Source organism: Macrobrachium rosenbergii, chromosome 19 (genome assembly GCF_040412425.1).
Source record: "Macrobrachium rosenbergii isolate ZJJX-2024 chromosome 19, ASM4041242v1, whole genome shotgun sequence".
Classification (NCBI taxonomy): Eukaryota; Metazoa; Arthropoda; class Malacostraca; order Decapoda; family Palaemonidae; genus Macrobrachium; species Macrobrachium rosenbergii.
This window is the reverse complement of record NC_089759.1, coordinates 10,964,157-10,976,656: the sequence shown is the minus strand read 5'-3', so window position 1 is coordinate 10,976,656 and position 12,500 is coordinate 10,964,157. Positions and strand designations below refer to the sequence as shown.

The 12,500-nt window shown below is 35.8% G+C and overlaps 2 protein-coding genes across 5 annotated transcripts in view; one reads left to right on the top strand and one right to left on the bottom strand.

The window, feature by feature from the left end:
- The window catches only part of LOC136848403 (neurofilament medium polypeptide-like), a 30,431-nt gene extending 19,134 nt beyond the window's left edge, over positions 1-11,297 (bottom strand). Inside the window, exons 1-2 of the mRNA XM_067120699.1 lie at positions 11,146-11,297; positions 4,482-4,701 (exon numbers count right to left, since the gene is read on the bottom strand). Coding sequence (XP_066976800.1) covers positions 4,482-4,701; positions 11,146-11,297 — 372 coding nt within the window. The remainder of the gene's footprint in view (positions 1-4,481; positions 4,702-11,145) is intronic.
- Positions 1-12,500, top strand: part of Lrrk (Leucine-rich repeat kinase) — a 660,345-nt gene that overhangs the window by 133,439 nt on the left and 514,406 nt on the right. The window lies entirely within an intron of this gene.

The window sequence follows — 12,500 nt, the reverse complement described above, 5'->3', positions numbered from 1 at the left end:
GCAATGTTCATTGTACAACTCATGTATTAATATGTAAAAAACTTTCTATTGACAGACTGTCTTCGTTGTTGATCTATAAATACATGGTGGGTCGCTTGTTTTATGTCATTTCATAGGCGCTTAACGTAATTTTAGGAGGTGTTTTCGTGTTTAATTCACAATTACACTCTGTGAAAGGAATCTTTTCGTATGCTTAGTTGGACGAAAAAAAAAAAAATTCTGATGGTATTTTTAGCGCTGTGACCTAATTTACCACGTGATCATTATCTGAAGTCCTTAGTTTTACAAGAGTACCAGAGGGGACTTTCAAGAAAGCCTCCAAGCTTTTATATACTTGAAAATGACGGAAGGTCTCCTCTTGACACAATTTGAGAAGGACGTAAAGCCTCCTCTTGACAAAATTGAACCTCCTGGATTCATAGTGTGACCTTGGTTTGAAATGCAGCTACATCCAGTTTGGGAGTAAACCACGATAGCTTTTGTGCTCAGATCTACCAAAGAAAAAGGACAGTCATGGAATGGCGAAGGTCTTTTTAAATGGATCTTTTGATGCCTAGTGGTTGTTTTCCTTTAGCAGTTATTGAGCTACGTTAGATTACTGTAATCATGGAATTATCAAAACAACTGTACATTACACGGTCGCTTACGATAGAGCCAAGGTGAAGTAGTAGAATCAAAAAGTTGGTCCCATGAATCTTGAATTGGTAACTTTCATTTGCATTTACGGAGGTTATGCAATTATTATGGCTCAAAATTAACTTGGAAGTACTAGAGGAATTCTGGTATCTTTGTCTTTAAATGGTTATGCACGGTACAGTATGTTTGTAGGATATACTGTATATTTAATATAGTGACGCCTTGTATGGACAATGTTACATACGGAGATATTGCCAGTAAATTTACAGTTGATAATGTGTCTGGGAGCCTTCATTGATACTGACTGAATGATGGAAAATGCAAGATTAAGTGAGCGGTAATTTTTGCTTCGCTTGGAAATAGGGAAAAGGGAAACTAATTTTGATGGATATCTGAGCATAACTGTCTTATGGCTGCAACAAGCCACAGCTGACAGGTTTGAGCCATACCTTCATTTTGCTTGTAGTTAAATGCAACGATGTTACCCAATTATCTGTCGTATATCACTTTCCTTTTATGTGGCCAAGTGTCTTTCTTTCGCTCTGTACAGAAGACCTGTCGATACACGTGCATTAGACTTGTCGATACACATACATTAGCATGTAAATTTGTCCATTTAACCCTTTGCCAAATACCGTATTGCTTTGCTACGTGGAGCAATCTTACCGCAGAAATATTTCATTTATATTTCTCAGAAATGTTTCAGTTTATGTTGCTGGTAGTTATTTATTTTTGTTGGGATGGGGGCGGCGGGTTTAGTTTGATTTCCGAAGGCTTTTTATTGTAATTTCCTATCCGGTCCATCGTAATTTCTCTCTCTCTCTCTCTCTCTCTCTCTCTCTCTCTCTCTCTCTCTCTCTGGCCTCGTGGCAAAGTGGCAGTGCTCTGCTCACAAACTGACGGACCGGTGCTCTATACGCGAACCGGACGAGAAGGGACGAATGATCACAATCCCCGGAATCCAGGAGGCATCTGTTGACCTAAGTTGTGGATTAGTTATCTGGCTGTTAGTCGGACTTTTGTGGGTCACAGCTAGGGCAACGAGACAGAGGGAGAGACAGAGAGAGAGAGAGAGAGAAGAAATATCTTTAGTGTTCATTGCTTCATCAAAATATGTACCGTGAAAATGGGAGTCCTCGGCGGTGTAATTCTCACCAAACTTAGGTGAAGCTATTGCAAATTCTCTCTCTCTCTCTCTCTCTCTCTCTCTCTCTCTCTCTCTCTCTCTCTCTCTCTCTCAGAAGAATGGAGTCCATTTCATGGGTAACGTGCGTACATCGTCAAAAACCTTTACACTAATACAAATATAACTCTCTGCTGCCAGAGGCAAGTGGTTTCGTCTTATGCAATTTAGAATTGTTGTTACATCTTCTTTGAAGATGGTTTTTGAAACCTTTTATTGCCGAAAGATTGTTGGTGGGGGGGGAGGGATTTTCTTTTTTATTTATTTTGAGCTTAAGTAAGCTATGTTTGTTTTGAAAAGAAACGAGAGAGAGAGAGAGAGAGAGAGAGAGAGAGAGAGAGAGAGAGAGAGAGAGAGAGAGAGAGAGAGAGAGAGAGCTGATAGTCGAGGCTGTTTAAATTTCAGCAAGAAATTAGTGCTGTTAGCGTTGGACCGCTTGTACGCTGCCTAGAGTAAAATCGAGGCATTTTTTATTTTGACTTTTTCACTTCTTGATTGACATTTCTCGATATGATTTGGGGAAAATATTTTGGACGATTAAATAATCGCCTGGCATGCGCCGAACGCTGAAGTACTTTCATGGAAGTTGATGTAAAGTAAAAATGTATTCATCACCAGGTCATACATATTTTAGAGTTAAATCTAGGTCATTTGGTAAACTGAAGGTCGCGCTGGCAGATGGCAAGGATCTCTATATCCTAGAAATAGTTTGTTCGACAAGAATGTTCTCGTGGAATGGTCAGTTTTATGATTATTTCTCATCCGTAGTTAGGCAGAAAGAGACTTCATTTTTATAAATTATTATTATTATTATTATTATTATTATTATTATTATTATTATTATTATTATTATTATTATTATTATTATTATGCAAGAAACAGTTTGTTCGAAAAGAATGTTCTTGTGGAATGTTCAATTTTATGATTATTTCTTATTCGTGATTAGGCTGAAAGAGACTCTTCATTTTTATAAGTTATTATTATTATTATTATTATTATTATTATTATTATTATTATTATTATTATTATTATTATTATTATTATTCAAGAAATAGTTTGTTCGAAAAGAATGTTCTTGTGGAATGGTCAGTTTTATGATTATTTCTTACTCGTAGTTAGGCAGAAAGAGACTTCATTTTCATAAATTATTATTATTATTATTATTATTATTATTATTATTATTATTATTATTATTATTATTACTATTATTATTTTTATTGTTATTATTATTATTATTATTATTATTATTATTATTACCAAGAAATAGTTTGTTTTTAAAGAATTTTCTTGTGGGATGGTCAATTTTATGATTATTTCTCATTCGTAGTTAGGCAGAAAGAGACTTAATTTTTATGAATTATTATTATTATTATTATTATTATTATTATTATTATTATTATTATTATTATTATTATTATTATTATTATTACGTGGTGGTATTATACCAGATAAAATTCGAAGTGGAAAGTAACGTTTTAAAGTTCGGTGTCTACCTTGTGCTTTACACTGTATTTTTTCCTCTTTAATATTCGATATCAAACATCCCTTTGGGATACAAATGCAACACCAGATCCATCACCGAGCGATACATTATATTTGCAGATTGCTCGTATCTGTTTTGCATAAAGAAATCCCAGGCGTGACGGCAACAGTAATTGTTGTTGCAATTAATCTGCGTGCGCACTATCGTACGCGAGTCCAAAAGGCATAAATTTTATTAGCGTATTTCACAGAATAGAAAGTCCCAAATGGAATTATAAACTAACGAAATGACGGCAAACATATTTACAGCAGATCGGAAATGTATCATGAACAAAATTAGGGCAAAGGGACGCATTCACTTTTAAGAAGCATTACGACCTATTAAAAATTACAAGGATCAATGACTGTTCCACATCTTAATAGTAAAATAAGAGACCTTTGTCCTTGGTAGTGTTTGGATGAAGAAAATCACCACTTCGAGAAGAATTGGTTACGTAATACGAATTTACCATTCTTACGAAATAAGATACCGCAATAATATGCTGCCATCCAGAAATGTGAAACAATTTTCGTTAGTGACAGATCAGAAGACTAAGAACATGTGGCAACAATACCGTTATCTGTCTTGATATAAGAAATCGAAATAGCAGTAATAATAATAATAGTAATAATAACATCACTGTTTATTTAAATGTACGTGGTGTCTACTGTAGCAGCGTTGGCCACAAGATTATTTCCATTTGCTTGTGCAATTTTCTTGTTTTGGAAGCGACACACGTTTGTAAAAGACCAGCAGTATCCATTGGCATAATATCGTGGTTTCTTTAGACAGTATTTAACCGCGGGCGATTTCCTGAGAGATAGAGAGAGAGAGAGAGAGAGAGAGAGAGAGAGAGAGAGAGAGAGAGAGAGAGAGAGGTTCCATAGTTTGTGGGTTGAGAGAACGAACATTTACAGAACATATTTGAAAATGCCCATATACTGTAGTAACTTGTCGTGTACATGTATACATTACGTTAAATAGGTGAAGTACTATTTTGGCGTTAAATAAAGACTGATTCTTTTATTTTTGCGTTATTATAAGGAAACGAGACTCGCCCTTCACAAATAGACACCGCCAAAGCAAACTTTTTTTTTTTCTCTCCAAGTTGCTCCGTAGGAACCGGTGACCGTGATTCACCTGAGAGCGGCTGAAGGCCACTGCAGATGCAATCGCTTTTCCTCCTTTCCTCTCTTTCTTCACCTCTGTTGTCACACAGCCATTCTCTGTAGTCTTAGCCGCCTCCTCCTCCTCCTCCTCCTCCTCCTCCTCCTCCTCCTCCTCCTCCTCCTCCTCCTCCTCCTCCTCCTCCTCCTCCTCCTCCTTTTTTTCTTGCTCTTTCGACCCCACGGCAGTCGGCCTGGTTTTGACATGATAAAATTCTGTTGTTACAGGATATTTTTATCTGACTTTTATTTTTTTTATTCACATAAATGTACCTTAGAGAGAGAGAGAGAGAGAGAGAGAGAGAGAGAGAGAGAGAGAGAGAGAGAGAGAGAGAGAGAGAGAGTGCGAGTGTGTGTGTATTCATAACTTACCATTGATTTTGAGCTTGTATTTTTATTCTTAACCACAGTACCGTTCAGCAACAAGTAATCAGTGGATTGTCTCTCTCTCTCTCTCTCTCTCTCTCTCTCTCTCTCTCTCTCTCTCTCTCTCTCTCCCGCTTCTCAGTTAAGCTCAAGTTAAATTCTAGTTCACTTGAGTGAAGGAATTTCAGTCTGTCCAGTAATTAAAATGTTTCTAGTGGTGAAAAAATGGGAATTTTGTAGAAACTTTGCTGCGTTCGGTTTCCTGTAGGGTGGCTCTCCCCAAAAGTATGAAAGTGAAGTCGTAAGAATTACTTCGACAGTTCTAAGTTGTTCTTGCTTTTACATATTTTTGTATATATCAGTCTTTTCGTGTGTTAAAAATTAAATTTAGTAGGATGTCCTTTTTTTTATAGAAAGCGAAAGTACGGGAAAATATCTGATGATAAACACTGCACGGTGATTCCTTTGCATTCGTTTACGGTATATAGGCTATTGCCCGAGGCTATTTACCTTTAAGGCTTTGACTCTCTCTCTCTCTCTCTCTCTCTCTCTCTCTCTTCATTCAGCTTTGTTTATTTTCGTTTTGGCATGTTAAGTGTCTTTTCATGCCAAATATGAAGCCTGGAGGTATCATTTATTTTCGTCTTTTATTGATTAACAATGCTTACATTTTTTTCTAATTGCTGACTGTTGTATCATTTTAACATTTTTAAAAATTCTTTAATGGTACATTCGTTTCAGGTTCTTTCATTGTCATGAAACCTATACAGATAATTACACAATAATTAAAAGTTGTCTGGTAAGGCTGAGATAACTTTTTCTTATTTGTCAAGAGCTGGGTATAATAGGTTTATTAATAATGGCACCATTCCAAATCTTGCCCAGGCATATTATAAACGAAATATAAATTTTTATTTTGCTTAATTTTTTATTATTTTCATTGGGAGGTACAGATCCATTGCAGATGGGATAGCTGACAGGCATTTGATGGTTGCAGATCGATGGTGGTGATATGTAGGTGATTTACACTTTGGAGACAATACACAGAAGATTAACTTTAGGTTATTATAGCTTTTATATACTGAATTATAAATCATTTAGGCTATAATAGTAGGTCCTAGATTAAGGCAGACTTTTCGTATTTGTAGATATAAATCCCATTAGTTTGGTTTTTGGAGATTCCAGGTGACTAATGATTACAGATTTACCAATGGCTACTCTTGGCGGAATGTAATTTGATGAACTGAGATCATTGGTTGTATCAACTCCTCGGTAATTAATTACACTCTTTGAAAGATGGTAGATTCTGGATAGTGGCGTACCCAGTTAATGGCAGATCTACGTTAATTACAGACTTGGATGATAATTTTGTAGGTACTAGTTGGTGGCAAACCTTTAGTGACTGCAGATCTTTCATGGCTTGTAATTGTAATGCTCGATCGATTTTTAACTCAAATTTGACGAGTTCTGTGTTGATCACGATTAAAGACCTTTTGTGATTCAGAATCTTTTGGCTCTGTTGACCGATTTTTGATTGCGTGCGTCTGTTTATAGGTGTTCTTAAAGGTTCCTAGACATTCGATTTCGGAGAATATTTGATGACTGGGCACTGTGACCACAGGCCTTATTTATTGCCAAATTCCATTGATGGTAAATGTTTTCGGGATCTAAGGCCATTGGTGATAGAAACCTTTTTGGTGGTGTCAGATCTTAGTGAGTGGTAGAGCCTTAATGATAGTAAATTTTTGTATTGTGAATTTTTGGGCAAGCAAATGTTTTGTGATTAAATCCTGTAAGTTTTTTTTTTTTCAAATAAAATCTTTAGCAGTGACATATCTTTGTGGGATATGAGGCTCCTAGTGACTGTAGGTTTTTAAACCTTGTAACAATTGTTTTGGTGTTTCATTTTGTTTTTTACGTTTTTACCGATCGGTAGGTCTTAGCCCATTCAAGAATTCGGTAAAGACGTTTGCTGTCAGATTGGCATGCTGGTGTAATGTTGGAAGTTGCCTGCCTTTTCATTGGAATATTTTTATTTTATTTGTTTGCTGCTTAATGGTCAGTGGTCCATTGGTGATTTAAGACCTTTGGAAATAACATATTTGCTGTTCAAGATTTTTCATGAATGAACACCCTTGATGAATATGGACTTTCATGGGTGATGCATTTTTGGTTAATGCTAATTTTTTAATATTAGGATTTTTTCACCAGCCGACCATTAGTCATTGGCAGACCCTATTTAATTGTAAACCATGGTATATCAGACCATTTATGATAACGATATTTTTGTTTTTCATTGCTGTGTTTTATGGTTGGTGCATTTCGATGCGTGTCTTTATGGTTTGGGGAAGTCAAACGATTCAAAGCATTTGTATATCTTTAGTTAAGCAGATTGAAGTGATGGTAGGTGGCTGAGGGATGCAGCCTTCTCTTTTGGTTATTGTGTTTATTGATATTAGATTTTGGAGTATCAAAGGCCTTTGTTGGCGGATCGTTTAAAGTTATTTTGAAAGGTTAAAACTATTTTATGATATATCCTCGGTGAATACAGCACAATAGTAATGGCAGCTTTTAGGGAAGCCACTTTTTTCTGTTGTATAGTGGGTGATTGCAAATATTCAGGGATGATGATTCTCTCTCCTTAAGATAATGAGAACTTTGGAATGAAAGAAAGCAAACCCCCAATGCACGTTTTCTGTCCACCTCAACATTAATTTTCTGAATATTCTTATGAGTAAATATAAATCTCCTAAAACTTAGGTATTGTTTACCTGAGAGAGAGAGAGAGAGAGAGAGAGAGAGAGAGAGAGAGAGAGAGAGAGAGAGAGAGAGAGATTCATTATAGTTCATTGTAGAGATAGTAGATTCGGTTTAAGGGCTTAGCTCTAGGGAGTCATTATTTTACTATGTGGAAAATATTTAGTAATGGAAATCCATTTACGTTTCATGTCTATGGTGGTACTTAGCGTAATTTTTCATAAAAAGTACAATCATTAGTGCGTTTTTACTTTTATAAAATCCACAGGGATAAGCAGGTACACATACATACATACATACATACATACATACATACATACATACATACATACATACATACATACATACATATATATATATATATATATATATATATATATATATATATATATATATATATATATATATGTGTGTGTGTGTGTGTGTGTGTGTGTATTTATATTTATATATATTGCTCGGAGATTTTTTGTAAATTATATTTTCTTCAACAATATCTCGTCTATATTTCTTCAGAGGGGCTGTGACGGAGGTGAACTGGTATGATTTATTATTATTTTGTGCCTCCGTTCAGCCACCCTTTTATTCTTTTCCTTTTCTAAGTGCGTGTCCATGCTTCCTTAGTATGTGTAGTCTTTGTCAACAATTAATGATTTTCCTCACATTCCAACACCTTCCGTTACTTCAAGGATTCTCTTACAAGAACGACTTCCACCCATGTTCAGGCAACGCTGGGCGACTGTTGTAGCAGAACTTGGTTATCTTTTCTTTTAGTATACTTTTGCGTCCTTCTTCTGTTTGTGTGTAAGGTAATCAGACAATTTTTTAATGTACTATACTTGCACAAAGTGGTTTTATAAGTAATTTTTTATGAATATGTTGTTCATTAACGCATACGCACGCAGGCAAATGTGCGTGTGCACACACAAACATATATATATATATATATATATATATATATATATATATATATATATATACATACACATATACATATATATATACATGTGTGTGTGCATGAATGAAGACTTGTATGATATAAAAAAGCATATACATAATGACTGACAGACTAAAAGCCAGAATGAGTTACCATGAGAAGTATGTGAATGTAACCTCCCTTGAGAGAATGCAGTTCCAACGCAGTTGGATGGTCCTCTCAAAAGAAAAGACGCAATTTGGGTGTTAGGTGGGAAGAAGGAGATTACAATTCTGTTGTGGCGGAAGCTACAGCGGCCACACGCTCTCTGCCTCTCCTGATTTATATCCCTGCTGAAGGTGGTGGTGGTTCCACCTAAAGGGGAACTGAAAAGCCCTTGGCCATTACCGGTCTCCGTAGATCTTGTCGTTAGAAGTGCACCAAATGCCTTGGTGTGAACGTCGTTGACTTGAAAGAAGGACGATAGTATCTATTTGATCCCGCTAGAGTGACCTAGTTGTTTACACACCATTAGTAGAAATGCTGATTCGTTCATTCGTTCTTTCATTTGATAATTTGTAATGACACAACTGCAATGGAAAAATGCTGTCCATATTCATTGCAATACCAAATCTCTCCCTCTAACACTCATCGGTAATAAAAAAAAAAGATAAATCAGAATGATGCTACGAAAAAGGAATACTAAGCTGGACATATTTTCTTTCGATCTTATCGGCGAGAACACCTCCTGCTACATTTTTTTTTTTTTTTTGTATTTGTTCCATTTCCTTTGTTTTCAGTCGCAGCTGATATTTTGTGACGCTGGCGAAATTTTTATAAGTACAGCTTCAGGTAAGATCATCCATCCCGTATCATACCTTAACATAAAGTCACCACTGCGTTGCAAGTGACTGTTCAGGGAGCGAAGAAAATGACCTCATTTACATCCCAAGACTTTTCCGTTTCATAACTTCGCTGCAAATGGACCCTTGAAAGTGTTCCCGTCAATTTTCATTCCTCGTGTGTTTGTCGGCTTGATTGAAATTGCTTCCAGGTCACTTTTAATTTCACTGAAAAGGCGACTCCGTTTTTATGTTTTCGATTAGGGCGTGGCACTTTCAAGAGCATTGGATTTAAAATGCATAAAAGGTACTTTTTAAACGCCTGTTTGAACTGGATATTGGAAGTAGGTTTCAATTTCATTTCATACCTTTGGCTGCTGCCGTACGCTTATCCGAGAAGTCCACCGAATCAAGTTTATTTTCGTACAGTAAACTGCCTCATTCTGCAATATAGATTTTCCGGTCTGAATACAGTAGGAGATTTTGTAGCTAGTTTTATTCTTTCAAGGTTTTTATATTCTGCTCCCTGTAGGTGGGTAATGCCGTTCGTGCACCTCATGCGGTGCACTGTAGGCATCACTCCAGGTTCTTAGCAGCGTCCCTTCGGCCCCTAACTGCAACCCCTTTCATTCCCTCCGTTCATATTCGCTTTCTTCTGTTTTACATTCCACCCTACCCTAACAATTGATTGATTCATAGTGCAACTGCTAGGTTTTCCTCTGTTACGCCTTAACTGTCAGTTTCCGTTTCAGCGATGAATGACCTCATAGGTTCAGGCGCTTGGCCTTTGGCCTAAATTTTATATTCTAGCTATCTATATTATATTCATATTATATTCAGAGAGAGAGAGAGAGAGAGAGAGAGAGAGAGAGAGAGAGAGAGAGAGAGAGAGTTTGTTTTGTAAAACTTTGAATTTTATATTTAATAAAGTGAACGCGGAACATCATGACTGTTGTTTCAATGTGTTCTTAGCCCCCCTTACTAAATACTTGAATGTTGCGTCTCTCTCTCTCTCTCTCTCTCTCTCTCTCTCTCTCTCTCTCTCTCTCTCTCTCTTTATATATATATATATATATATATATATATATATATATATATATATATATATATATATATATATATATATATATATATGTGTGTGTGTGTGCGTGTGTGTGTGTTTGTGTTTAGTGTATGTGATTATTAATAGGTATATTAATGTTTTTGTTGATAGTGTCATATGTATATTTTGTATATTTAAGCCAGAAAATAGAGAATAATTTGTTTTCTTTCGCCATAAAAGCAGCGCAACCAAGGGTTTGTTCAAAGGGCGTGGCCACGAACTCTTTCTCTCAAATAGCTCTTTACGTGGATGAGTGCCTTAATTCAGAGTAGCTGCTAAGCATGTTTTAGATAAATTCCTGTTGGAAATACTCCCTCTCTTGTTTTAATATTTCATGTTTGCATCCGTTCAAATTATTAAGTTTTTTTTTTTTAGCTGTGCATACCTTTTAATGTTAAAAGAGAAAATATTGTCAGATTTAACGTTGCTGGTGTATATATATTATTTAAAATTCCGTAACTTATTTCCGCACTATCAAGTGGTTGTCCAGTAACCAGTTTTATCTTTTTCCATTATTACCAGCTTTGTGTTAATCTTACTTGGGTGGCTAAGGGTAGAAGTAAGTGAAATGTTGAGGGATTCTCTCGTAGAGTTTCACGCGTGAGTTTCTTATCGTTCATAAAAATTATGAATAAACCATCATCATCATCATCATCACCGCCTCCAGCGCCGTGCGACGCAAAAGGCCTCTGTGAAATTCTGCAGCCTGGCGCTCATAGTTCCCATCAAATTATGTCTTGGTCTTTGAACTCTTCTGGTCCCCACAGGAGCCCAGCTGACGGTGTCACACTGGGGTGGTGCGAAGGACATTTCCAGACCATGTCCGCCTCCCATTCATTACGTCATTAACGCCGTAATATAGTGCCTCCGTAATTTCCATATCGTATCATTTTACACGCTATACTGTCATCTGGCTCCTAAAATTCTTCTTAAAGATTTATTCTGATACGACAAAATCTTTTAGACGTAGTTTAGTTGTCATGATTGATGTCTGTATAGGCTAATGAATAAAGAATATGACTCATAATATATCGTTACTGATTAAATTATTTGAATTTGCCCGAGAGTCGCTAAAGTACCCTTTACTCAATTTACTGCATGAAGCAACAGAGGCGCAATGGGATTTAGTGGATCTTGCCCAGGAATCGAACCTGAATCTTCTCGCTTGCTAGCCCGAAACGGTAACTTTCTTTAGATTACTGATACTTACAATCAGTCAGTCATTCCTGTTGGAATGTCACGTGGTTAAAAAAAATGAGTTCGTTTTTCTTAAGAACTGCCAAGGACCTATTACGTCGGTGGCTTTTTTTTTCGTACCTCCAGTAACTTAGAGTGTGCGTTTCCTAGTTTCGTAACTTTGATATGGCTTATAAAGCCGTAATGAATAGACCTACAAGATTAACACCAATGACAGTTTGTTTATTTTGTTATTGTTCGTAAGATTTTAGGAAAAGTCTCTAAAATTAATATTTTGGTGTCGATAACCGTAGTTTTTACCACGTCAGTTTGGGATAAATGATTCAGGCTGTCGTTAAACTGATATTGACTTTGGGGCAGAGAGGCATCATTGGTGCAAGGAGTTTAAAAGATTACAAGTAAAGTAATGCGAATTGGCGAGACGCCCTTTATCGCTGTTGCACAATTGGATGATAGTCTTAGCTGCTGCAGTCATTGGAACGCATATGAATAACCGTAGCATATGTAGGAGTATATTTATGGGCCCTTAATAGGGATGGCTATTTATTAGTGAAGTCCCCTGGTAGTTTTATTAGGCTGGGCATGCCTTTCGATTTTGTGTGCAAGAATTTACGCACACATGTAAGTATATGTCAATATATATATCAATATATATATATATATATATATATATATATATATATATATATATCTCAGTATATATATATACATTAATATATATATATATATATATATATATATATATATATATATATATATATATATATATATATATATATATATATATATATATATATATATATATATATATATATA